The 27,193-nt window shown below is 37.8% G+C and overlaps 2 protein-coding genes across 12 annotated transcripts; one reads left to right on the top strand and one right to left on the bottom strand.

The window, feature by feature from the left end:
• LOC108329884 (formin-like protein 20) lies at positions 1 to 24,382 on the top strand. 11 transcript variants are annotated; one of them, XR_008245774.1, is made up of 18 exons: positions 1 to 230; positions 371 to 649; positions 1,323 to 2,026; positions 2,106 to 2,327; positions 2,405 to 5,196; positions 5,319 to 5,448; positions 5,852 to 5,923; positions 6,262 to 6,360; positions 7,100 to 7,141; positions 10,938 to 11,018; positions 11,111 to 11,161; positions 11,239 to 11,320; positions 11,510 to 11,604; positions 11,679 to 11,750; positions 20,080 to 20,196; positions 21,689 to 21,757; positions 21,843 to 21,904; positions 23,484 to 23,536. XR_008245774.1 is itself a non-coding variant. In XM_052869793.1 (18 exons), exons 2-18 carry the CDS (start codon positions 577 to 579, stop codon positions 23,639 to 23,641), a joined length of 4,926 nt encoding a protein of 1,641 aa, XP_052725753.1. In that variant the 5' UTR covers positions 1 to 230; positions 371 to 576; the 3' UTR covers positions 23,642 to 24,382. The 11 variants fall into 11 exon arrangements, 5 of the variants coding, with proteins under 5 accessions (XP_052725753.1, XP_052725757.1, XP_052725762.1 ...); XR_008245775.1 differs by having other exon boundaries at positions 20,080 to 20,213; positions 21,838 to 21,904; positions 23,484 to 23,496; XM_052869793.1 differs by having other exon boundaries at positions 21,838 to 21,904; positions 23,484 to 24,382.
• Positions 24,383 to 25,505: 1,123 nt separating this feature from the next.
• Positions 25,506 to 27,193, bottom strand: LOC108333071 (uncharacterized). Its single transcript, XM_017568405.2, has one exon. It carries the CDS (start codon positions 26,937 to 26,939, stop codon positions 25,857 to 25,859), a length of 1,083 nt encoding a protein of 360 aa, XP_017423894.1. The 5' UTR covers positions 26,940 to 27,193; the 3' UTR covers positions 25,506 to 25,856.

The raw sequence follows: 27,193 nt of genomic DNA, 5'->3' as shown, positions 1-27,193 counted from the left end.
TGCAGAGAGACAGAACACAACACAGAGGCAAAGAGAGAGAAGGAGAAAGAGAAAGAGAAAGAGAGACGGGTCTAACTTCCAACGAGTGTTCGTATTCTCCTTTTCAGTCCACTACGCTTCCTTCTTCCCTTTCCCTCTTCTCCGTTACCCCTTTCCCCGTTCACATTCTAATCACATTTTCTCACCCCGCTTTACCAAAAAAAGAGAAAGAAAGAAGAAACAAGATAAAGGTTTATTACCTTTTTTGCATTCCACTTCTACTTCACTTCAATTTTTCTTCTACCCTTTATCTCCTTCAATTCGTTTTTTATTAATTTATTATTTTGATTTTAGAATTCAATTCTTTGACTATTGTTTTTCTTCAATTCAGCTTTTCATTGGATCACGTCACCCACCTTTGCTTTTGCTCTCTTCTGCCTCTGAATTGAGCATTTCCGAGTTCTATTGGCCTCTGATCGAATTGGGTATTTGCAAGATCTGCGGCTTCAATTGTTCGGGGCAAAAAGTTTTGATCTTGGTGGTGGACCAACCCAATTACCGGTTTGGATCCGATCGGGGTAGAAACAGCGCCATCAGATGGCGCTGTTCAGAAGGTTCTTCTACCGGAAGCCGCCGGATCGGCTTCTGGAGATTTCCGAGAGAGTTTATGGTTTGCTTTCTCCCCATTTCCCTCTTGTCTCTACTTTGCCCATTTTCTATTTCTTCATTGATTGTTCTGTTTTCTCTGCACAATTCAGCTCATGAATGCACCGGAAGCATTAATCCGTTACTTTTTCAACTCTCCAAGTTAAGGGGCAGCTGATTTTGTAGCTTTTAGGGCTCGTTTTTAATGTTTAGAAGCTAATTTAGTTAAATTTCATTAATGTCATTTCAAAACAATGCCTTTGGTAATGAGCTACAACAGGGTGGACCTTTTTTTATTTATTTTAACTTGCACTTTTTAGTTTCTTCTCTTCCTTTATTGTAGGACACTAATTACTCTGGAGAAGGAAAAGTAAAGCATTATCTGATTCATGGTGGTCAGTTATCAATTAGGTTGCTGTTTGATGAGCTCTGGAAGATTCTTTAAACTGAGACCATTGAGTGTTGTCCTTTAAGACATTTTTTTTATGACTTGCAACAATTCTCTTTTATTTCCTTTGTTGCAAAGATGTGTACTGGCAAAATGAAACAGTGTTCTCTGTTAAGAAATTCTTTCTTATTTGCTTATTGCCTTTGGTTTTTCTAACTTGTTGAAATGAAACATGACTTTTAAAGTTGTAAATAAGTACCCTAGTTACCGAATTGGTAGTATCTGACTATTCCATACACATTTTTTGCAGTTTTTGATTGTTGCTTCTCCCCGGATGTCTTGGAAGAAGAAGAATATAGAGTTTATATGGGGGGGATTGTGGCTCAGCTACAGGATCACTTTCCAGATGCTTCTTTCATGGTATTCAACTTTAGAGAAGGGGAGAGACGCAGCCAAATCTCAGACATATTTTCTCAGTATGACATGACAGTTATGGAGTACCCTCGGCAGTATGAGGGTTGTCCTGTTCTGCCGTTAGAGATGATCCATCACTTCCTTCGATCAAGTGAAAGCTGGTTGTCTCTGGAGGGGCAACAAAATGTGCTTTTGATGCATTGTGAAAGGGGAGGTTGGCCCGTGCTGGCATTTATGCTAGCAGGTCTTCTGTTATACCGGAAACAGTACAGTGGGGAGCAGAAGACTCTTGAAATGGTCTACAAGCAAGCTCCAAGGGAACTACTACACATATTGTCTCCTTTGAATCCACAGCCTTCGCATTTAAGATATCTTCAGTATATTTCCAGGAGAAGTTTGGGAGCTGAGTGGCCACCATCGGAAACACCCTTATACTTGGATTGTCTGATTCTTAGAGTCCTTCCAATATTTGACGATGGAAAAGGTTGCAGGCCCGTTGTACGTGTTTATGGTCAAGACCCTTCAATTACTGCCACTAGAAGTTCAAAGCTTCTTTTTTCAACTTCACAATCCAAAAAACATGTTCGCCACTACCTACAGGTGCCATATAAATTTCCACTATTGATACTGAATTGTGAATTGATTAGATAGACGTCCTCTTATTAAATTTTAATCACAGGCAGAGTGTATGCTCGTGAAAATTGACTTGCGTTGTCGTGTTCAAGGGGATGTGGTTCTTGAGTGCATACATTTAAGTGATGATTTTGTTCATGAGGAATTGATGTTTAGAGTTATGTTTCATACTGCATTTGTGCGGTCAAATATTTTGATGCTGAGCCGTGATGAAATTGATATTTTGTGGGAGGCGAAGGACCTATTTCCCAAGGACTTCAAAGCAGAGGTAAGTTATTGTTATTCTTCCACAAAGGCCATTTTCTGGAGCAGTAGGAGTTGAACACGTACTCATATCTGTATCAGGTGCTTTTTTTGGACGCTGATGCTGTTATACCTGATCTAACCACAGTCACGGTGAGTGAAGATGCAAATGAGATTGAGAGTGCTGAGACAGAAAGTGCTTCACCTGATGAGTTCTATGAAGTAGAAGAAATCTTCAGCAGTGTAATTGATGCACAAGAAGGTAAGACAGAGTATGATTCTCAGGCTTTCCATGAAAATGCTGTGAATGATGAAACTCATAAGGGGGTCTGGAGGCAGAAGTCTGATCCTCATAGTTTTGAGGATTGTCCACCAGATGACAAGATCGCCAAGCAGGTTTACAAGATGGATCCTGGTATTAATACTGTGAAAGACATCTCTATTGATGATGCTCACTATAAATTTGATGGGAGCATAGATTCAGATCCTCATGCAGTGAAGGACATTGCTGTCGATGATGGAGAAATTAAGTCAACTTCCATTGCAGTTATTTCTGATATGATGAAACCTCCTCTGGAAACAAAGGAAGTTACCATGCATGTGCAGCAGGAATTTGCAGTCATTGAAAATGAATATGATGAAGATAAGGAGGTAACAGAAAAGGAGCTAGACTCCAAGGCTGGGAACCAGATGCCTGATTTGACTGAACAAAAATCTGGTAAAGTACTTCCATCTACTGCCAAGAAACAACCTCCATCCAACTCGAAGCCAGTTGGAGATACAGTTGCAGCAAAGCAAAAGATTAAACAGCAAGAAACCCATGGTTTTCAGGCAAAACAAGCTAAGCCAAATGCCGTAACTAGATGGATTCCTTCTAACAAGGGTTCTTATACAAATTCAATGCACGTCTATTATCCGCCATCAAGGAATAACAGTGCACCAGCTGCACTGACAAATTTGTCTTCCACAAAAGAGAAAATTGAAGATTCCAAAACAAGATCTTTATCTGCTCCTGTTGTTTCTGCAGTTGTTGCTTTTATTGACAAAACAAATGACTTAAAAAGCCGGAAGGTGGTCACTTCAAAATCTTCTGGCTATATAGCAACAGAAATAGATGAAAAAGGTCTACCATCACCATTGTCATCAATTAAAGAGACATCTTTTCAGTCAGATACTCCAGCGCAAGAACAGAGCTCAGAACAACTGCTACAGCCTCCCCCACCACCTCCCCCTCCCCCTCCTGCTCACAGTAGAGTCTCTTCTCTAGTTTTTGAATCCTCATCATTAAAGGATGATGTATCAGCTCAAGGCTCTCCATCTTCTTTGGGTGGAGAAGGGTCCCTCATGCCACCACCACCACCTCCTCCACCTCCTCCACCGCCATCATTTCAACCTTCAACTTTAACAACATTTATGAGACCACCTGAAACTTCTCTTCCTTTCCCTCCACCCCCACCACCACCCCCGCCCCCTTTTTTTGGGCAAAATGTAGGGAGCTTAGTACCTTTTCCATCCCCTAGGAAATCTGTGGCTTCATCAATGGTTGGAGAGACTAGTGTATCTTTAACACTTTCTACAACCCCTCTTCCATTTACAAGCACTGTCGTTACACTGGATGTTTCTCAAGTGGGTACTGCAGTGATCCCTTCACAGCCTCCTCCACCGCCACCACCTCCAAGGTATGAAGTTTCATCTGTTCCTCCTTTGACACCACTAGCATCACCTCTTCCAAAGAATAAAATTCCATCAGTTCCCCCTCCTCCCATGTTTCCTACAGCTTCAACAAATAGGGCTCCACCCCCTCCTCCCCCAACACCCCCATTTGCATCACATAAAGGTTCACCTCCACCAGCAACCCCACCTCCAACTCAACCCCTGTCTCCGCCTCCCCCTCCCCCTCCGCCTCCTCCTCCCCCTCCCCTAGCCAATTCACATATATATTCAGCTACACCACCTATAGCTAATTCACATGTATATTCAACTACACTACCTATACCTCCGCCACCACCTCCTCCTCCTTTTGGTAAAGCTTCATTACCTCCCTCTCCACCTCCTTTCAATAGTCCTCTTCCACCACCACCACCGCCACCACCACCACCTCCACCCACACCTCCTTCCCCACCTCTTCCTCTATCAAGTGTGGCCTCTCCTCCACCTCCTCCAATGTATAAAGCCGCACCTCCCACACCACCACCTCTTCCTCCATCAAATGGAGCCCCACCTCCACCTCCACCACCACCTCTTCCTCCATCAAGTGGAGCCCCACCACCCCCTCCACCTCCAATGTACGGAGTACCACCTCCACCACCACCTCCATCAATGTATGGAACACCACCTCCTCCTCTAGGCGGTCAAGGACCACCTCCTCCTCCAGGCGGTCGAGGACCACCTCCTCCACCTCCTCCTCCAATGTATGGAACACCACCTCCTCCACCCCCTCCATCGTATGGAGCACCACCTCCACCACCACCTCCTGGTGGTCGAGGACCACCACCTCCTCCTCCCCCAATGTTTGGAGCACCACCTCCACCTCCTGGTGGTAGAGGACCACCTCCTCCTCCTCCCCCAATGTTTGGAGCACCACCTCCACCTCCTGGTGGTAGAGGACCACCTCCTCCACCTCCTCCTGGTGGTCGAGGTCCTCCTCCTCCACCTCCCCCAGGTGTTCCTGGTGCTCCTACACCTCCTGGGGGTGGACCTCCGCCACCTCCGCCCTTTGGTGCAAAAGGTGCAAATGTTGGAGTTGATCCAAGAGGGAGAGGACGTGGGTATGCGCGCCCTACAGGGGCTGCACCCCGTAAATCCTCTTTAAAGCCTTTACATTGGAGCAAGGTTACAAGGGCACTACAAGGAAGTTTATGGGAAGAATTACAAAGACATGGAGAACCACAAATGTAATGTGTCTTTTCTACTGTTGAACATATTTGCTGAAACATTTCAATTATGTATAATTTTATTATTTTCTCCATCTTATTTATATCCCTATATTTTTTAATGACTGGTTTTATGTTCTTAGTGCACCAGAGTTCGATTTTTCAGAGCTAGAGAAGCTTTTCTCCTTAAATGTTCCAAAACCTGCTGATGCTGGTGGAAAATCTGGAGGGAAGGGCAAGTCTGCTGGATCTAAAACTGACAGAGTCACCTTGGTATTATTCTAACACACATGAATATTTCAAAACTTGATTTTTGATATAAGCCTTAGAGATGATTTGATGGGTTCTCATTTAGTAACTCCATCTACAAATATAAGTCACCATGATTTGTAGTTTTGCTTTGCACCTTGATAAGTGATTCATTTAAAATTTAGTATTATTGACCGTACTAAATTAGTGAATGAAAAATATTGTTCTGTTATTGCCGTTTCACTTCACTGTCTCTCATGTTCCATAATTTAAAATTCTGATACTGTATATTTGATGAATTGTAAAGTGATATTGGCGCAGTTTTCTTCTTGTTAGTGCTTAAAGCTAACATAAACTCATTGACTTGATTTTTATTTGATTCCATGTTACTTATCAATAACTTGTGTGTTTGTATTATTGATTTTAGGTTGATCTAAGGAGGGCTAATAATACTGAAATTATGCTCACTAAGGTTAAGATGCCACTTCCCGATATGATGGTAAGCTGATACTTTGATGTGGGAATTTTTTTACAATCATCTAGGAATAGTTATTTAAGATAAGTATTTTTTTAAATGAAAATAACTGCTTTCTTTTTTTGTTTTTGTTTTCGCATGAAGCACTATGGTGAAATAATTCTTTTTTGAAATAATTCTTTTTTGCTTTCATTAAGATTGGTTCTTAAAATGGTGAAGATTAGTACCGAAGGCTGCTGATAGTAGATAAACACTCTTTTGGACTCCAATCTGCCTCAAACTTTTCTAACTTCTAAATCTCAACCTGTATCTATCAGTGCCAGGTATTATCTTTTATAACACATTCTAATGTGATATTTCAGGCTGCAGTACTGGCTTTGGACGAGTCAGTATTAGATGTTGATCAAGTGGAAAATCTTATTAAGTTTTGTCCTACAAAAGAGGAGATGGATCTTATAAAGGTGAATTTTAATAAATTTATCCCTACTTACATCTTGTTTTAACAATCATGGGTTCGTTTCTGAGTTGTAAATTCCAAAAGGTTTTAGAAACTGCAACCATTTTAGTTGTAAAAATTAGTTTTTAGTTTTGGGTGATTTTTTAGTTTTGAAAATTAGTATTTTTTTCTAATTTCTAGTTTCAAAATAAATTAGATTAAAAATTCCCTATTTGGTTAAAATTAGTTTAAAGATATGTTTTAGCGTTGACCATGTTAGAAGTGGTAGTAAAAATAACAATCGTTGTGGAAGTAGTAGTGTTATTATTGATGGTTCTTGAAGTAATAACAACATTCATAATGGTGGTGCATGTTGAGGTAGTAGTGTTGTCTGTGACAGTAAAAGTGGTGACAAAAATGTTAATAGTGATGATGGTGGTGATGTGCCAGTGGCTGTGATGATGATGACGGGAAGGACCATAGTCAAAGCTAGTGAGATGTGGTTTTCTAAAACTGAAAACTAAATTCATAAATATTTTTGTTTTTGGTTTTGAAAATAGGTTAAAAGCCATTTCAAATACATTTTTGTAAAACATGCTTTGTTTTGATTTTGAAATTGCATCTTTAAACCAAAAGCTGAAAACTTGCAACCCTGCCAAATGTGCCCTAAAGTTTCTATTTTGTGGTATCTTCTATTACTTTGTTCCTTTTGCTCTGATTTGTTTGATTTCTAATTTAGATTCCTTTTGTTTATCGTTGTTTAGGCATACACCGGTGACAAGGAACTTTTGGGGAAGTGTGAACAGGTGTGTGTGCAATAATTTATTTCCGTCATAATAATATATATGTTGGTTATGAGCAGAGATTGTGGGTAATAGAATTATACATGCTTCCTTTTACTGTTATATGTATTTGACTCATGCTGTGGTGTCGTCAGGTTTCATGAAAGATGAATGAGCTATTTGAAAGTAAAATTTCCTTTAGAATATTGGTGATGGGATAAAATTCTCACAATTTAAGTTGAGGGAAAAGTTAAACTTATAATATTGATATAATATTAGCCAGCATTGTCTGCAACAAAATCTGAGAGGGTGTGGGAGGAATGATTGCATAAAATAATTGATGTGTAGTCTAATCAAATTTAGTAATTGCTGGACTCTTGTTATAAATAGTCAAATCTTGAAATTAAAGAACTACAAAACAATTAATTGCCGACAAGGGATTTGAATGTCAATGTCGATTTCTTTACTAATTCTCTTTCGATTCTTGAATGTTTTGAATTATTTTTTTGGGGTTAAAGATGAACCTTTCAGAAATTGCTTTAGTAGAGATTTTTAGATTTTAAGCATGTCTTTTCCTTTTTGTTGTTTCGTCAAATTCTGACAGTTCTACGCCTATTTTATGAATTTTTCATTCCATTTACGAATTTGTCATTAGAAAGACTTTCAAGTGGTTCAAATGTTGGAGGGGTGCTTCCTTTTTTGAGTGGTTGTACTTATATTTTGGAACTCAATTACCTTTATAATAACAGCCTTATCCTACTAGGTAAGCTTAACTGCGTGGACCACATGATGCCATTCAGCACGGATGAAAACAAAATTTCAGAAATATTATTACCTTGAGATCTATCTTTGACTACTTCCCCACAATATCTTTTCTGGTCTTCCTCTCCTTTGCAAAATAGTATAAATCGTGCAATCTACTCTTCTGACTAACACCTCTTGTGGTAATTTTTGTAATGCCCAATCCTTCTTAATTTAACTACTTGTGCTACACAACCTTTTCTGTATATAACCATTATTCTATCCTTTTCTGTAGGGCTACACATCCATTTTAATTCTCTTTTTTGTTAATCCGACCTTCTCTCATGTCCCTTTAAAGCATAACATTCACCGCGCATCCACTGTATTATCTCTCTCTTTTGCATTCCATGGCAGTTGCTTATTGGATTGAGAAGATTATGAAGGATTTTCTTTGGTTTGTGATTAATGGGTTTATCATAGATTGATTGGTAGAACACCAATTGTAAATGTTGGAATGAGTCTAATGACTGGCTTTTAAAGTCTTATGACTAGCACTGAAATGTATTTACTCTTGAATCAGATCTTGCAAGCAAGTGCCTTGAGAAAATCAGATCCTAAAAGCCTTGGAGGTTGAATCTTTGGTTCTGACCCACCTGTATTGTTCATTTGTGTACTGTTAATAACAGCTCTCATATCATTTACCCCGAACTAATCGCTGTTCATTACTGGTCACATGTCTTTTGTTCATCAAGGGGCCAAAATTATTTCGCTCGATTGTTTAAATAAGAAAAAATATCGGATTTTTTATTTTTACTTTTTTAAAAAACAAAATAAAGAAGCTATGCAAAAAATTATATAAGTTTCTATGCCAACTAGTTTGACATCTCAAATTATTTGTCATTTGCAGCATACTCAAATTCAAATATTGTAAAAAATACAAATCGAATGGGGAACTATACCAAAACCTACTCAAGAAACATAACTAGGTAGATTCAGTCTATTCCCACCGAAATCAAACAATAAAATTAGGAATAAAATCCCATCACCTAGTACATCTGTGTGTGACCCCAAAATAAACGAGTTTGTCAGACACATGAAATCTTGCACCCTTAAGCTTCCAATGATTGGAGAAAACTTGCATCACCAACATAGAATCACTTTCTAGCCATAGGCTATGACATTCTTTCTCAGCTGCTATTCCAACAGCATGAGTAACACCAAAAATTTCTACATATATAGCTTTTTTCGCAGCAAGATAGTAAAATATCCAAGAGAAGTAGCAGACATATCCCTAAACAAACCCCCAGCACGCAGCAAGATCAGGAGCACCATGAGCAGCATCATCAATATTGCATGTCATCCAATGACAAGAAGGAGATAACCAAAAAGCAGGAATGATCAAAGGAACAATACCCTACTTGATAGAGATACAAAGATTCTTGAGACTACTGAACTCTGTAATGTTAAACCTCTCAGAAGATCAGCTTAGATTACCAACATGGTGCTTGGGTTTTTTTCTCGTTCCTTTTAGTTTGATATCCCTTTGCCAACTTGCTCTCTAAATTGCGTAGTAACCTTTGATGTTGATTCTTTTACTATGCCAAAACTTGGTCTAGGGCGAGTAAATGGTGTTGGGCAACAATCATGTGGTTTTTATTACCTTTAATCAAATACTTTTATAAATTGAATTACAACTCTTCAAACCTTCTTTATGAACTATTAGGTCTCCCAAGTTTGTCAAGATTGAAGCAAATGGTTGCAAAGATAACTTTGAATTGAGTTATGTCAGTTAGTCAATACGTCCATTCTTCCTTCCAAAGATAGTTTAAGGATGTGTTGATTTTCCTTTATTAATTATCTATTCAGATGTACAGGGAACAAGTTGTTTCTTTCTTTAGTTTTTTATATTTTGTTACTTTTATTGAAGAATTCTCCCAAGGCACTTGGGTATTCTTCATGAAAGAGTGTTGTATAATCTTTAACTTGTCTCTAGTTGATGTGAGACTTGAGTTTTTCCAATTAGATATAAACAAATGTTTTTCTTCATAGAGAACTTGAAGAAGTTTATATGAAAACAACCTCCCATACTCGTTACTTGGGATAGTTTGGATTGTTTAGCAAACTACAAAAATCTTTCTATGGGCTTAAAGAATCCAAGTTTTATTGTGCAGAATGAAGTGAAGTAGTCTTTTATTTTCATACTTATTCAAATAAAAGTGTTTATTTGGTGTTAAGAGCTGATCATTGTTCTGAAATTGGTTCTCATTTGTTCTTGCTTTTCTTTGTAGCCAGTAATATGTGTTCTGTTTTATTTTGGTGGAAATTGGGTTCCCTGAAGATCTTTGACCAGTTATTGTGGGTTAAGTTTAGAGTATTTGGCTTTTGGGTTTTTCATTTTCTGGTCGGGATGAAATACTGGAATCTTTAATGTTGGCAGTTGTTTGCCATGAACCTTTGCATAGGATCAGGTCATGGGGGACTCTTTCTTGTAATCTTCTCGTTAAAGGGGAACACACACTTGTCTTTCACAAAGCTCCTCCTAAACTAATCCAAGTTTCTTTTAAAAATTATTTCTCATTATTATATTCTACTCAAGCCTGCCCTTTTAATAGGTTACTGAGATATCTTTAATTAATAGGATTATATTATATCTAACAATGATCCTAATTGATAAAATAAAAAATGAAATATCCTCGCAAGTAACAATTATCCTACTAAATATTGATGTAAAGGACATGAAATCTGATTCTGATAGGAAAATCTCGTCAAGATCTGGGAAGAAAAAGAAATAAAATAAATGTAATTAAATCAATATTTAAATAGAGAGACATGATGATCCTAACCTGTTATCCACATCCAATAGAAAAGAAAATGTTGGCAAGTAATTTGGTTTATTAAAAGCTCAATGTATATAAATTCAAAGTTCATTTACATAATGAAATGACAGTTTGTTTGTGCTGCCTTTTTTCTTGTGGAAGAAAAAGTTATTTTTGTGAAGTAAATAAATTCTTTTGGATTTTTTTCCATTTAAGTCCTATTGTATATTATATTACATTTAATATATTTTGTGATGTTTCAGTTTTTTATAGAGTTGATGAAGGTGCCAAGGGTGGAGTCAAAATTAAGAGTATTTGCGTTCAAGATTCAGTTTGGCGCCCAGGTCTGATGATTTCTGTAATATATTTTGGACTTCTGAATGTTCAGTGAATTTGGCCTTTTCCCTTCTGATATCATATTTTGCACGTTATGCAGCTTACGGAGTTTAAGAAGAGTTTAAACACTGTTAACTCTGCCTGTGAAGAGGTACTTTACATTTCCTACCGATGAATGTTGTTTTGTTTGAATTTCTTTGACTATATGCACCCTTTTCTGGGTAATAGGTCCGACATTCTGCTAAACTGAAGGAGATAATGAAGAAAATACTTTATTTGGGTAATACATTGAATCAAGGAACAGCAAGGGGTAAGTCTGTAAGTTTTTTATACTTGTGGCAATTTCATTCTCATTATTTGTTGCTGGATGTACTGACAGAACGTGCCAAAATCTATTTGTTAACCGTCAATGGTTTACTCGATTCTGTTAGATCTTATCTAGTGTAGAATGTCCAGTTTATGGATAAGCATTAATATAAAATTATTTCATTTTTTCCAGGATCTGCAGTTGGATTCAAGTTAGATAGCCTTTTAAAGCTCACTGACACTCGTGCTTCTAACAGTAGAATGACACTCATGCATTATCTCTGCAAGGTATAAGTGTCAATTGCAACAAATGAAGATATTATATGGTTGCTAACCTTTTTTCCTCCCCTATTTGGCTCTAGGTCATAGCTGAAAAGTCACCCAAACTCCTTGATTTCCACCTAGACCTTGTTAGCCTGGAAGATTCCACTAAGGTGATGATTAATTTGTTGGTTTTTTATAAGCAAGAAGGGTCGACTTAGCATTATTTCCTGATTCGTTGGTTCAATTTCACTTTTCCCCGTTATTTGTAAAAGTGAGCACATTCCTTCTAGTTTTTGTAACTAAGTCTATAAGAGATACTTGGTTTTGGATGCTGGTGAACTAGGAAGTGACTAAAAAAACAATTTACGTCCTTGAATCAGCACGTGTGTGTGTGTAAAAGAAACCATTGAGCACATGAATTAACCTTAGAAATCCAAGTGAGTTTGAGTCCCACATTAGTTACAAATAAGAAAGTTGAATAACATACAAGAAAAAAGACTCACGAATTCATTGTCTTAAGGTTGAGTAGGTGGTGATATCATAATCTCTTATATGGGTTACTAACAATTCATTAATATTGAATCTGTCTAGTGAATCTCTTCTCGAAAGACCTAATAGTGGTATTAGAATCTATGGTTCGTCTTGGTGATCAGTTTAGAGAGCCAGTGAAGAATCCTAGGTTTGTGGATTCTTTATGTCGGAAGTCTTCATAGCAAGTGTTTCAGGTAAGCATGTCGCATTAAGATAAACAAGATTACAAGTAAAGGTTAGAATTGAGGGGGAGTGTGCTAACATGGAAGGGACTCAGTTGAGGGGGAGATTGTTAGGAATCTATGTGAGTTTAAATCCCTCATTTAGTAAAAATGAGAAAGTTGAACATGTATGGAAAAAGACCCACAAATCCATTGTCTTAAGGTTTTGGATAAAAGGTAGTGCTATAATCTCTTATATGGGCTTATCACACCTCATTGATGTTGAATCTCCCTTGAAAGACCCAACATCAACAAGTGTCTGATTGTTACAGCCAAACCAATGGTCTTGAGTTTGAGGAGGCGGAGCATATTGGCCCTTGTTGCTCCCAATGCATTCATCATACATCTCGTGTGTGGAGGTGGAACAATGTCTAACAAACAACAAATTTCACTAGAATATACTCTAAACCATGGCTCTGATATCATGTTAAGAAGTGAACTTTAAGCCTATGTCAACCCTACAAAACCGGCTTGTAAGGTGAGGTTTGCACCCACTTATACACTATGAAACCGCCTTATCTCTAGTCGATGTGGGACTTTCATCACAATCCCTTCACGCCGAGATATATACATCTCGTGCGTGAGACTAGACATTAATGATGATTCAATAACTGCTCGATAGCGAGTGGAACAATATGCTTAACTAATAGCAAATCCCACTAGGATAGACTTTAACTCATGACTTTGATTCTATGTTAAGAGGTGAACTTTAAGCCTAATTCAACCTTATAAAACTGACTTTGCACTCACTTATATACTTTAAACTGGTCTTTATCACTAGTCGATGTGGGACTTTCAATACATCACAAAGCACATGGATGTTGTGGCTATCACAATTCCATTCACAAGGTAAATTGTGTAAAATTGTGGTGATTTGTGGGCTTCGTCTTGACTGCTCGTCTAGTTGCACCATCGACAAACAAGGCTATTTGACCTTCTAGGTCCCTAGGCATGGCTGTGACATTTGTTGTCATTGAGCATGACACCGCCGCATTCGCTGTTGACAATATTGCAACCTGCCACTCCTTTGCTCTCTCTTGTCTGTTTGGGCCAAACCTAGCTAATAGCAATTGACTATGATGCAGTGATTCCATACATGTATCAGATATGATGTGTATCCAACATAATGATACATTTATTATAATGCAGTGCATGCAATATACATATTTAAAAGTGTTAAAGTTTATGAAACATAAATATATAACTGCAATTGTGCAAATCTAAAAACCACATTTAGACATTGCCGAATAAAAAATATCAGTGGTTATCATTGTAAATTACTTTCTAGCATTTACATATTGGAGTACTGCTATCAATCTCATTACTTTTTGAAATTGTTCATAAAGAAAACAATTTCCCTCTTTGGTTTACAAAGAGAATGTTTTTGTGTTTCTAGATCACACATTTGTATGTTTCTTGTAGTTTTATTGGATATAAATGATTTAAAAGCTTCGATACTTCACCAACACATTCCGGTGAAGTATTCAAAAGTATTGCTGTCGAGATACTAGAAACCGATGGTTTTCGTTCTTCATATCATTATGTATCTGTGCAGAGTCATAGGGTATCAGTATTAGATACGATATACATGATGGACATTAAAGTATCGGTGTTTTCATAAGCTGCAGAAAGGTTGGGCCGGGGTTCAGTGTTTTTTATATCTCTTGCCTGCCTATTTTGAATTGTTGGCTCCATTTTGAGAAGTCCTACAACTTTTTTCTTTGTTTTTTATGTAAAAATAATACAATATAATCAACTCATTTTAGTAATGATATAATGAAATTAAAGAATAATACTAAAAAATTAATATAAAATATAAGATTTATTTCAAAATCAATATATAATATAATAAACTAATAAAGCATATTGTGTGATATAATGATTACATAGTTAGAGCGGAAAACTAAATAAAACGTAATATATAAGATAAATTAAATAATAATAGTATTAAAAAAATTTCTAAACAACATAATAAGAAATATATATATATATATATATATATATATATATATATATATATATATATATATATATAACAAGTAATAAAGAATATAAAATATCAATGCAAAATAAATATATTGTTTATAACAAACTGTGTAAGCTAAAATCTAAAAATGTGCATGTGTATTTACGTGTGTGTGTGTATATATATTGTTTAATAGCATTTTTATCCAATAATTGAATCAACTCAATGATATGTCTGTTTTCCAACAAACCAGTCCAATTGGCTGGTCCATTTTTTTTTAAACATTAGTTGTGGGTTCTACAAAAGGGAAATTTTCTTTAAATTTCCAAGCTTGCACATTTAGAAACCTTAGTGAAATATGCAATTACCTGTAATCACAATCAAGTGAAATATCATCTAGGAGGTCACATGTCATGTTCCTGCAAAATCCCTTTTATGTAGACGGCTTCTCTTGCTTTCATTTCTTAATGTGTACAAGGCTTACAAGCTGCTATTTGCTTGATGCAGTAAAAGTAGGATGATTACACCCTTCATTTACTCATGGATCAAAGTTAAAGTGATATTTACATTTATGGATGAAAGAAAAAGCTGTTGCAATGGAACTGTTAGAATTATTGGTTTATGGGTGAGTGTGTATGAGCTGTGTGTGAGTGTGTATGAGCTGTGTGTGAGTGTGTATGAGTGGTGTGTGAGTTGTGTTAAATGTATTACAACTAGAAAGCACTCTCTCTAGTTCTATAAATGTAAGATGAAGAGTGGAAATGAAATAAGTCATTTGAGAAATATTTTCTCCTCTTTTAGATCTCAAGTTGGTATCAGAGCGGGTTCATCCTGCTCTGGTTTCTGTGTGTTGTCCACCAGCACTGTCACTGCTGGTCGCACCTGTCCGGTGCCGTTCGTAGTTGTCTGTGGCTGTCCCGCCACTATCTGCAGCTGTCAACTGCAGTTTCAAGTTCTTCAACTTGGTTGTCAGCCATCCTGGTATTTGTCAACTACCGTCTGCCGTCGTCCACCTCCGTCCGCCGTCCGCCGCCGTCCGCCGCCGTCCGCCGTCACCGCTCCGTCCGACGACCACTGGATCTGGTTCGCCTCTTCACGCGACAGCCAACCCCACCGGTGGGTTCGCCTGATTCTCCGTCACGCGCCGTCACGCGCCGCCTCTTTGCGCGCTGCGAACAGGCGTGTGCTGCCCACGCGCCGCCCTCTGCTCACCGGAAAGTCTCCGCGCCACCTCCATAGCTGTCGCCCTCATCTCCTCTGTCCGTTCTGACCCTCAAAATCTTACTTTGGTGGGTCCAGAAGCTTCCCTTTAAGAAAACCTTAAGAAACCCTATAGGGTTTTCTGGTCCTTCACGGTTTTTCTGATTCCCTCTCCTGTTTTTATCGAAGAATGGCATCTGGAAGTGCTCTTTCTTTCTCTGGAAGTCCCTCAATCACTTCCGAAAAGCTAAATGGAAAGAATTATATGTCTTGGTCTGCTGCTGTAGAAATGTGGTTCCTTGGTCAAGGACGTTATGACCACCTTGAGCAAGATGGGAGTCAAGTACCATCTGACATGGCTGAACAATGGAAACAAGCTGATTTTCAATTATGTGCCCTATTGTGGCAATCTGTGAAACCCCGACTTTTGATATCTCTTAGAGCCTTCAAGACATGTCACACCTTTTGGAAGAAAGCTCAAAGCATTTATGCTAATGATATTCAACGTCTCTATGATACCGCAAACAAGCTCGCCTGTCTCAAAATGATAGATCATGATATGGTCTCCTTCATGACTGAAGCCCAAGCAGCTGTGGAAGAATTGAGAATGTTCTTGGAATCTTCAGAAGATATCAAAAAGAAACTTGACCAGTATTATATGGTGATGATCCTCCGTACTTTGCATCCAGATTTGAATCACATCAGAGATCAACTTCTGACAAGTCATGAAGTCCCTTCCTTGGAAGCTTTGACCACACGTCTTCTTCGTGTTCCTGTGTCTCAGTCTCAGGAAGCTCATGAAACAATAGAACCATCTGTCATGGTTGCCACGCGAGGAAGAGGAGGACGTGGAACTAGAGGAGGAGGTCGTGGAGGACGTGGAGGTCGAGGACGTCAATGCTCTTACTGTAACAGGATGGGTCACACCCGAGAAAACTGCTACTCCTTGCATGGTTTTCCTTCAAAAAGCGCTAATATCTCTCAGGTTGAAACTTCCACTTCCAACTCCAAGTTTACCGAGGAAGAGTATCAAGAGTATCTACGCTTAAAGTCTAACAGCTTGGCACAATCATCTCAGTCCTCAAGTACGTCCACAGCTTGCATTTCTCAATCCATGGCAGGTCCAAATTCATGGGTAATTGATTCGGGTGCTTCTGATCACATTTCTGGTAATACCTCATTGTTTTCAAATCTTTCCCTCCAAGAAAAACCCCATTTCATTACCCTTGCAAATGGCTCTAAAATTTGTTCAAAGGGAGTCGGTCAAGTTTCCCTGTCTCCCTCTCTAACTCTGAAATCCGTTCTTTTTGTTCCTAGCTGTCCATTCAATTTAATTTCCCTAAGTCAGTTAACCAAAATATTAAATTGTTCAATAACGTTTGATTCAAAATCTTTTGTTATACAGGAGCGTGGCTCGGGGAGACAGATTGGAGAAGGATATGAAGCTGGAGGTTTATACCATTTTGGATTTCGTCCACGGGTATCTTGTGTTGCCGCTCTTCCTCCTAAAGTGTTACATGATCGGTTTGGCCATCCTAACTTGTCAAAATTAAAAAAGATGTGTCCTGAACTTAGTGGTCTTCAGACTTTAGAATGTGAGTCTTGTCAACTAGGAAAACATGTTAGATCTGTCTTCCCTAAAAGATCTCAATCAATGTGTACTTCTAGTTTTTCTATTATTCATTCTGATGTTTGGGGACCTAGTCGCGTCTCTTCTTTTGGTTTTCGGTATTTTGTTACCTTTATTGATGAGTATTCTAGATGTACTTGGGTTTATCTGATGAAAGATCGCTCTGAATTGTTACCCATTTTCACATCCTTTTTGAATGAAATCAAAAACCAATTTGGCCAAGTTATTAAAGTCTTAAGAAGTGATAATGCTAAAGAGTATTTCTCATCAACTTTTTCTTCACTTCTTAGCTCCCATGGTATTTTGCATCAGTCCACTTGTCCTCATACACCCCAGCAAAATGGTATAGCAGAAAGAAAAAATAGACACTTGGTTGAAACGGCTCGTACCCTTTTGCTTGGTGCTCATATTCCTGTTCATCACTGGGGGGATGCCATCTTAACTGCATGTTTTCTTATTAATAGAATGCCCTCCTCCTCTCTCAATAATAAAGTTCCTTTCTCCATTCTCTTTCCCAATAACCCTCTCTTTCACACCTCTCCTCGAGTCTTTGGTTGTGTTTGTTTTGTTCACGACATGTCTCCGGGGCTCGACAAACTCTCTGCTCGTGCAATCAAATGTGTATTTTTGGGCTACTCTCGCCTTCAAAAAGGGTATCGATGTTACTCTCCTGAAACCAAAAAATACTACATGTCTGCTAATGTTACATTCTTTGAACAGACACCTTTCTTCTCTCCATCTGTTCAAGATGTTCATATCCTCCAACAGGTACTTCCTCTTCCAGTGGTTGAGTCTAATATCTCAAATACCTCAGTCAATCCAAGTCATACCCAAGGTCCTCCCGAACCTTCCTCTCCACATACTGATATCCTTCGACACAGTACCCCGATGGATACTCCTCTTCCAGAAAATGGTGGATCTTCTTCTTCAGATTCTTCTCCGTCACCATCTCCTGTCACGTCTCCTGATGAAGATGATTCTGGTTGGCCCATTGCTCTCAGAAAAGGTAATCGTTCCACTCGAAACCCTCATCCCATTTATAATTTTCTTAGTTATCACAGAGTATCTCCCTCCTTTTATTCACTTTTATCCTCAGTATCTGCTGTGGTTATTCCTAAAACTGTGAAAGAAGCACTTGATCATCCTGGATGGCGACAAGCCATGATTGAAGAAATGCAGGCTCTTGACCACAGTCAAACTTGGGAGCTTGTGCCACTTCCCTCAGGCAAAAAGGCTGTTGGTTGTCGATGGGTATATGCAATTAAAGTCGGTCCTAATGGTGACATTGATAGACTCAAAGCTCGACTGGTTGCAAAAGGGTACACTCAGGTTTATGGTCTTGATTATTGTGATACCTTCTCTCCCGTGGCAAAAATGACTACCATTCGATTGTTCTTTGCAATGGCAGCCATTCGTCATTGGCCACTTCATCAACTGGATATCAAAAATGCCTTTCTCCATGGTGATCTTGAGGAAGAAGTTTATATGGAGCAACCTCCTGGGTTTGTTGCTCAGGGGGAGTCTGGTATGGTTTGTAAATTGAACCGATCTCTATATGGGCTCAAGCAATCACCACGTGCTTGGTTTGGAAAGTTTAGCTCCATTGTTCAAAAATTTGGGCTAAAACGCAGTGAAGCAGATCATTCAGTCTTTTATTATCATTCGTCTCCAGGAAAATGTGTTTACTTGATAGTATATGTTGATGATATAGTTATTACAGGAAATGATACTACTGGAATATCTCAATTGAAGGAGTATTTGTGTAGACATTTCCAAACCAAGGATCTTGGGAGCCTTAAATACTTCCTAGGCATTGAAGTAGCTCAGTCAAAAGATGGAGTTGTAATCTCCCAAAGGAAGTATGCTCTGGATATTTTGCAAGAAACAGGCATGATTGATTGTAGACCGGTTGATAGCCCTATGGATCCAAATCAAAAATTAACAACAGAAAAAGGTGAGTTATTCTCCGACCCAGAGAGATATAGGAGGCTAGTTGGAAAACTAATCTATCTTACTATTACAAGGCCGGATCTATCTTTTGCAGTTGGAGTGGTTAGTCAGTTCATGCAAGCTCCATGTGTTGACCATTGGAATGCTATCATTCGCATTCTAAGGTATGTAAAAAAGGCTCCTGGGCAAGGGCTGTTATATGAAGAAAAAGGAAGCCTTCAAGTATCAGGATATTGTGATGCTGATTGGGCAGGTTCTCCTATTGATAGACGATCTACTACGGGATATTGTGTTTTCCTTGGAGGAAACATTATCTCATGGAAAAGTAAGAAACAAAATGTAGTGGCTCGATCAACAGCTGAAGCTGAATATAGGGCAATGGCTTCATTAACATGTGAACTTATATGGGTGAAGCAGTTCCTTCAAGAACTTAACTTCTGTGACATCCAGGGTATGAAGATGTATTGTGATAACCAAGCTGCTCTTCACATTGCATCAAATCCAGTGTTTCACGAGAGAACCAAACATATAGAAATTGATTGTCATTTTGTTCGGGAAAAGTTATTGTCAAAAGAAATATGTACTGAGTTTGTTGGATCAAATGACCAACTTGCAGATATGTTGACTAAGTCATTAAGGGGACCTCGGATTGAGTTTATTTGTTCCAAGCTTGGCACATACAATTTGTATGCTCCAGCTTGAGGGGGAGTGTTAGAATTATTGGTTTATGGGTGAGTGTGTATGAGCTGTGTGTGAGTGTGTGTGAGTGTGTATGAGCTGTGTGTGAGTGTGTATGAGTGGTGTGTGAGTTGTGTTAAATGTATTACAACTAGAAAGCACTCTCTCTAGTTCTATAAATGTAAGATGAAGAGTGGAAATGAAATAAGTCATTTGAGAAATATTTTCTCCTCTTTTAGATCTCAAGTGGAACAATTTAACTACCTGTTTTGGGTAATAATATTACAATGTGTATTGATGACTGGGCGCACCACTTCTTTCAGATACAATTGAAGTCATTAGCAGAAGAGATGCAGGCAATCATCAAGGGACTAGAAAAAGTTAAACAAGAATTTGCTGCATCTGCGAATGATGGACCTGTTTCTGCAGTTTTCCATGAGGTGTTAAGAATTTTTATGTCAGTCTCTTGATTCTTCATTATATCACGATAATAATTATAATAATAAAAGGGAAAAGTTTAATTTTTAAAGTGAATTCAAGTAGTGGTTGTTCATGCAATTATTAAAGTTGATGATTGTGCATGGGTTGTTCCTGTTAGATGTGAAGATTTGTAGACTCTTTCATATTTTTTTCTCATCTGGTTTTGTTCATTGTATCTGACAGTCTTTTGTTAGATTACTTATCATAGCCATTGATTTTTAGCATGAGATATAAATGTACATTTAATCGTATTTTACACTATACAATTTTTGTGCTGACAGTTTGTAATGTTTTTCCTCTTTATGTAAGAGGTCATATTGTTCTGGAGAAGTAAAATACCTCTGATACAACTTGTAAGGGAATTTATTGTGGATTTAAACAACAGTTTCCAGAAGCTGGCAAGTGTTTTTTCCTTTGATTTGTAAGGAAAATGGCTAACAATGGGAACTGACTTTTCCTCAAATATCGATGGTGATAGCAGACTAGGTTCTATTCTATTCCTCTAAAGTGATGGGGAGTCCTCAATTTAGAAGAGCCAAATCCTTGGGTTGCTAGGGTTATTTATTGAATTGAGCTTGAGTATGTGTACTTTTAATTTACCTTCCAGACTTAATTCAATGATTTAAGAAATAGTTAATGTAAATTACAAATGTTGAAATTATTATGAGGGTATGTTGGATTATGGGGTTCCCACCTGGTGGTAGAATTGAACTACAAAAAACCAGAAGAAGCTCAAAATTCCAAACTCGTATTTCAAAAAGGAAACGGCAGCTGTTCTTAAGTGACTTGGTGCCAAAACAGTTGTGTCCTTCCATGTTTTGGGGTGCAGTTTTTAGGTGCTTATATGCTATTTATTTTATTCAGTTAGAACTTTTTACTCATGTTTTGGAGTGGCTCATTCCCTGAGCTAGTTTGGATAGGATTGTGTTCTTTGTTGTTGGTGTTCTGCATATGGCTATTTCAAACAAGTCACGATTTCTGATATGGAGAGAGAAAGATAAGCTTTGGTGTTTCTGGAATTTTTGTATTCTCATTGTTTCTTGATTTTAATGCTTTTGAAAGTTGTATATTGTTGACATAAACACCGTGCTTTGACTTAGGCAATTATTTACTTGAACTTTCCTATTTACACCATGAATATTTCTCAACAATTCCAAATGCTTTTCTTTACCGATTTTCACTTTGTTCTGTGTCTGAACATTTTGCTTGCCAGCATTGCTAATTATCAGATTCTTAATTCTATTATCTCCTTGTTGTGATGAGCAAATACAAATTTTCAATTGTTGCTTTAGCCTTGAATAAACATGTGTCAAGCTGAAGTTAAGTGGATCTTTAATTTTTTTAATCAGTGTCACTTTTTCCTTCATATTTACATGGATGAATATAATTCTACTTTGTCTTATCCAGTTTACATTTTCATTACCTTTTACTTTTTGTTAATGTTCTGTTCAGAAATTGAAAGAATTTATTGGTGTATCTGAGTCAGAGGTGGCATCTCTAACAAACCTATATTCTGTAGTGGTAATATGCTTACTATCTTCTTTGTACATTATGCACCCATATGAAGAAATATAAAGATTGTATAATTTGCCTATGGACAGGGTAGAAATGCTGATGCACTTGCCCTATATTTTGGTGAGGATCCTGCTCGTTGCCCTTTTGAGCAAGGTAAGTTGGTGCATGGTTATGTTGTTGGTACTATACGAAGGGACTGGTCTTTTTCACTGGTTACTTAGGGTGTGTTTGGTAATATTAGAAAGTGGGTTTTCAAGCCTAACTCAACCCCACAAAACCGGCTTGTAAGGTGAGGTTTGCACCTCACTTATTATATATTATAAATTGGCCTTATCTCTAGTCGATGTGGGACTTCCAACACACCTCTTTCATGCCGAGGTATAGACATCTCGTGCGTGATAGTAGAAATTAATGGGTGGTCCTATAGCGGCCTGACAACGGATGAAAACAGAAATGTCCACTTAGAACTCGCTAGGATAGGCTCTAACCATGATCTGATACCATGTTAGAAGTTGACTTTAAGCCTAACTCAACCCTACAAAACCGGCTTATAAGGTGAGGTTTTCACCTCATTTATTATATATTATAAATTGGTCTTATCTCTAGTCGATGTGGGACTTCCAACACATTCCCTTCATGCCGAGGTATAGACATCTCGTACGTGATAGTAGAAATTAATGGGTGGACGTTTTACCCTAAATTATGAGATGGTAACAACTTCATTAAGTGCTTATTAAATATCAGGTAAGAACTTATTAATAAGTCATTTCTGTAGCGGAATGGAAGATAGGCTTAAACTGTTTTCAAATGAGCTGCAAGAATTTTCAGCAATTCTAAAGATCTTAAACAATTCGTGATAATAATCATAAGCTCTCCCAAATATGTAGACAAAGTCTTATATCAGATAAATCCAAATAAGCTCTTCAAAACACATCCTTTTTTCATGAGATTATAGAATATTAACCTGTAATGTTTCTTGTGATAGTATTCATGACCTGTTACATTTGTGGTTGAGACAAGTATGTATTTTGTAGAAATTAGGATGTTTTAGAAATGTGATTTTCTTGTCTAAGGTTATGGAAGCATGCCTGTATTTATTTATTAATGTTTTCTATCGAGTCTCACATTAACTAGAGTAGAGATATCACTAATGTCCTGTTTGACTCCGATAGCAAACTTATGAACTAGTTTGTGGGATGAAGTTAAGTTTAAATCCATGTTCTAAGATAGTATTAGAGTCTATCCTAGATCTATTATTGTGTCACCTTACACTGTAGATGTCCATTCCTTGGCACTAGGGGGAGTTGTTGAATTAACTGCATTTGTTAACACTATAGATGTTCAGTGTTTTGTGTGAGGAAGGGTTCTTATATTGCATATCAATTTGAAATATTACCAATGTAATCCTTATAAGGTTAATGTAGGCTAAACTCAAATTCTAAAAGTTTCTAATGGAAATGTACTGAGCTATTTCAAATCCTTCTTTAAAATGAAAGATGTGGTAATGAGTTGCTGAATTAATAGAAATTCCTTTCCTCGTTGGATCCATGTGTAAGCACTGCTACAGAACAGAACTAGTTAAATAGAGGGAAAATCTAAATGTAAAGAAGTTTCATCATTCATATGTATTTCTGTTATGTTTGAAAAGGCTTTACAAACATAACAGAAATACATTCTCGCGTTTTCTGTTATACTCAAGCTAACTTGTAATTGGTTGGTTTAACAATTGCAGTTACTACAACCCTGCTAAATTTTATAAGGTTGTTTCGGAAAGCACATGAAGAAAATTGCAAACAAGCAGAGTTAGAGAAGAAGAAAGCTGAGAAGGAGGCTGAAATGGAAAAGGCTAAGGGCGTTAACTTGACAAAAAAGGGTGCAAAAGATAGTTGACGACTGGATTTTCTGCTCCTTTGCATCAAACATCACACTCTTGCCAAAGAGCAGGAATGTACCCGAGCAAGGGGAATGCTTCCGAGATCAGTAAAGAAGCCTCTCCCTTTCAATGATGATGATGAAGATGATGTGGCAATTAGCCTTTCAAGCTGATACATTGGCTTGGAATAATGAAAGCCTGCATCCTGTGGAATTGAAAATACAACAGGCTTAGGAGAGTTGATTCTTTGATGGCATGCTGTTGAAATGGGATTTATGTGGCCAACTGATAATTTTTGTGAGAATACCCTGCAAATTCCCAGATGTAGATGCAGAGTGGATGCTTACTGTGATTATATGCGTCCAGTGTATACTGTAAATGTTGGTTCAAGAAGAATTTTTGTAGCAGGGGATGTCTTATATTATGGCAGTAGATTAGCCATTGGCATGCATCATTCACTTCATATTTTTTGTGGCACCACAGCAGTTGCCTTTTGGATTTGTGAAGCACCATAGTCCAACCCCAACCGTAGTACCATGACACCTTGTATAAAGCTCTATCCCTCTCCTTTAGGATTCAATTCTTTCTCGTGTAACATAGAAATTAGCTCCCTTTTTCATAGAGATTTTGATAGGTACCCTCGACAAAATGTTGTATAGCTGTCAGGTTAAGAGAGAAGGTAGAAATCAGGTCCCTGTATTGTAACCAATATTATTATTCTTAATTGTGAATCACGAGGCTAATTTTTTAATTGTTAATCATGAATCATATGGAATGAGAAGATTTTGACCGAATGAAAATAGCTTCAAATATGTTGTATAAATCATATATAATGCTGCTCCTTGTAATTATCTTCAGGTGGAAAACGACTTAAGGCTGCAAAACAAAATCAGAAAACATGAATGTGAAACATTTATTTCAAAATTAAATAATATATGATGTAACAATTTATATTGCCATTTAAGTACAAATTATTTGTATATTGACTATATATGTTTATTAATCGATAGCATAAAAAACTATAGTATTATTAATTGACTATATATGTTTATATTAATTAATCTTTTTTAAAGAACAAAATAGAATAATAAAATAATCAAATAGAGTGAGTATATGAAACGAGGATGTGCCAGTTTGAAATCCTTATATTAGAAACAATAGGAATGCATTTGCGTGATAATGCGTTTTTAGTAATGCTCTTCCAATTATTTTTAATTTAACATTAGCGCTTATAAAATATTTCAAGTTCCCATCCTCCAAAAAAATTCAAATTCCTTGTCTGAAATGGTAGAAGCAAATTAAAAAAAAAAACAACTAAAAACAATGAATCATCTGAGTTGGTATTCCATATATGGAACCTCTCCCTTCAATCCATGCATGTATAATAAGATTTAAATTTTAAGGTGAATTATCACATGATAGGAATCGTGGGCCAGACCAAGATTATGAAATTATGCAGTTGTGCCTCGTGAGATCCTAGAAAGTATGCTTGTTACTGTAACATAAGAGGAGCAGGCGAGTTAGAAATGCTAGTTTCATTTTTCAGTTCTCCCAGGAGTTCAAGAAATTTGCAATATTGGATTGATATGAATAACCGAGAAAATTCAGAGATAGTGTCACTTCATTTGGCGTGGTCATTCAAGATTGTTTGATTGAATTTAGCACCGCCCTGATTCTTGTTTGTACAAATACAATTGCTTAATTATGTCTGTGGAAGGATGGTATTAGTGGTGAGGGAGGGATATACATTCTCATCCTAGCTTGCATCTTCACGAGTTAAGAGGCTGAGGCTAGTTCTTGGGTACAAAAGTCCGAGAAACCATTGTTGATTTTTCATTCGATGAATAAACACTAGAAAACCAGAGACAGTTGCACACAGAGAAGGCAAAGGGAGGCATTTGTATTATTCACACTGTAAAAGATTGCTAGTTGCTAATCTACAATGTAAAAGAGATTAAAACAAAAGATAGAGTATGAGAATATAACATAATTGCATTTCATTTATATCAAATGGTGTCTGAGAATCTAACTTCTTTGGCTTTGCACATGGTTGAGCTGAGGTCGCTCAATTGAAAATCTTTATGTCTTCAAAGTTGCTTGATTTCCTTCAAGCAACATCAATGAATTCTAAATTCCTTCTGTACTCAGTTTAAAATAACTGGTCGATCCTTCTCCCTCATGAAATGCGAAGAAAAACCTTAACCAAATTAATAACTTGCCACCATATGCTACTTAAGGTAGTTCCTTGGTGCTCGTGTAACCGTACTGGTCCTCATCTGGGAATTCAATCCTGAACAAATATTTGTCCTCCTGATGGATCCACGATCCTGTCTTAAGGCTTTTGTAGAATATGCAACTCACAATTGTGTCAAGGATGATGAAGATTGAGTAGAGGTAAGCAATGAAAATCCCCTCCAAAGCCACACAAGGCCCTGCCATTCCAGCAATATGATAGGGCCTTACAATCCGGAATTGGAACAAGGCCTCAATGGCTGCCAGTGCCACATTGACAGGAAGTGCCAGGAACAAAGCCATTGATGTCCTTCCCCTTAAGAGAAGACAAGCTTTAAGAATTGCAAAGTACCCACCATGTCCCTCCATGCCAGATAGAGCCAGTGCCATGTTGCATATGACAAGAGCATTGGCCAGAATCACAGAAAAGAGAACTGCTCCAGCTACTGACATGAAGAGGATGAGGTTACCGGGGGAAGAGTAGCCAAATCTTTCAACGAAGCTGAAGGCCAAAAACATGAGACCAAAAGTAGTTGCATTTGCTGAGAGAATCAAGAAACAGTTGCAGAAGTAGGTATGGAGGAGGGGCTTGTAAAGGGATAGAACTGAACTGAAGGAAGGCTGCAAAGTTGGTTTGTTGTGATTGAGAGCCTGGATTATGAATGCTTTTGCAACGAGGAGAAAGGTGAGGGTGAAAGGAAGGGTAAAGATTGAAGAAGTGATTGTTTGAGAAACCTTGAGGTTGAGAATGGTAAAAAACTGTGAAGATGAAGGGAAGCCAGCAGCATCAAAGAGAATCCTTAGGCGAGTGTAGATTTGAGGCAAGAGAGATGAAGGGGTTGGGACTACAGCCTGAGAGAGGAGTATAGAAGCTGAGAAAGGAAATGCTAGAAAAGCTGCTGTTGAGGTGAAGTAATGATAGTTTCGGAGAAAACTGTGAGTTGATCTTCTGAGAATCTTGCATGAAACTTCCATTTGGAGTTGTTCCTTTGGAAGCTTGCCACTAGAGGGAGAGGGGGAGGAAATGAGGGAGGAGTTGGGTGGCTTCTCAGTTCTCACCAAAATGGACTCTATATTACTCATCAAAAGTACTAAGAGTCAGGTGTTGGTGTTTCTTTTTCTGTCCTACCTTTTTCTTAAATGAGTTTTGCCTTTTCTTTTGGCAATGGTAGGTTAGAGAGTTTAAGGGTTGGTGTTTTGAATAAATAGATAGGCCAACAAGAACAATCTAACCACTGCCATAAGGTGGAAGTGTTTGGACTTTGTTTTTACCAGATGCTTTGGAAACATTGTGCTTTTTGCTTTGTGTTCTTCGAATCCCACCGTCTGGTTTAAGA

The sequence above is a fragment of the Vigna angularis genome, chromosome 1, assembly GCF_016808095.1.
Source record: "Vigna angularis cultivar LongXiaoDou No.4 chromosome 1, ASM1680809v1, whole genome shotgun sequence".
NCBI classification, from domain to species: domain Eukaryota; kingdom Viridiplantae; phylum Streptophyta; class Magnoliopsida; order Fabales; family Fabaceae; genus Vigna; species Vigna angularis.
This window is presented reverse-complemented; position numbering and strand designations above follow the sequence as displayed.

Excerpts from the sequence above, each read along its gene's own strand:
- LOC108329884 (XM_052869793.1), top strand. The coding sequence starts at position 577 with ATGGCGCTGTTCAGAAGGTTCTTCTACCGGAAGCCGCCGGATCGGCTT. Across the intron at positions 11,019-11,110 it reads AGATTCAGTTTGGCGCCCAG|CTTACGGAGTTTAAGAAGAG; the intron begins GTCTGATGATTT and ends CACGTTATGCAG. Across the intron at positions 11,321-11,509 it reads GAATCAAGGAACAGCAAGGG|GATCTGCAGTTGGATTCAAG; the intron begins GTAAGTCTGTAA and ends CATTTTTTCCAG.
- LOC108333071 (XM_017568405.2), bottom strand. The coding sequence starts at position 26,939 with ATGAGTAATATAGAGTCCATTTTGGTGAGAACTGAGAAGCCACCCAAC.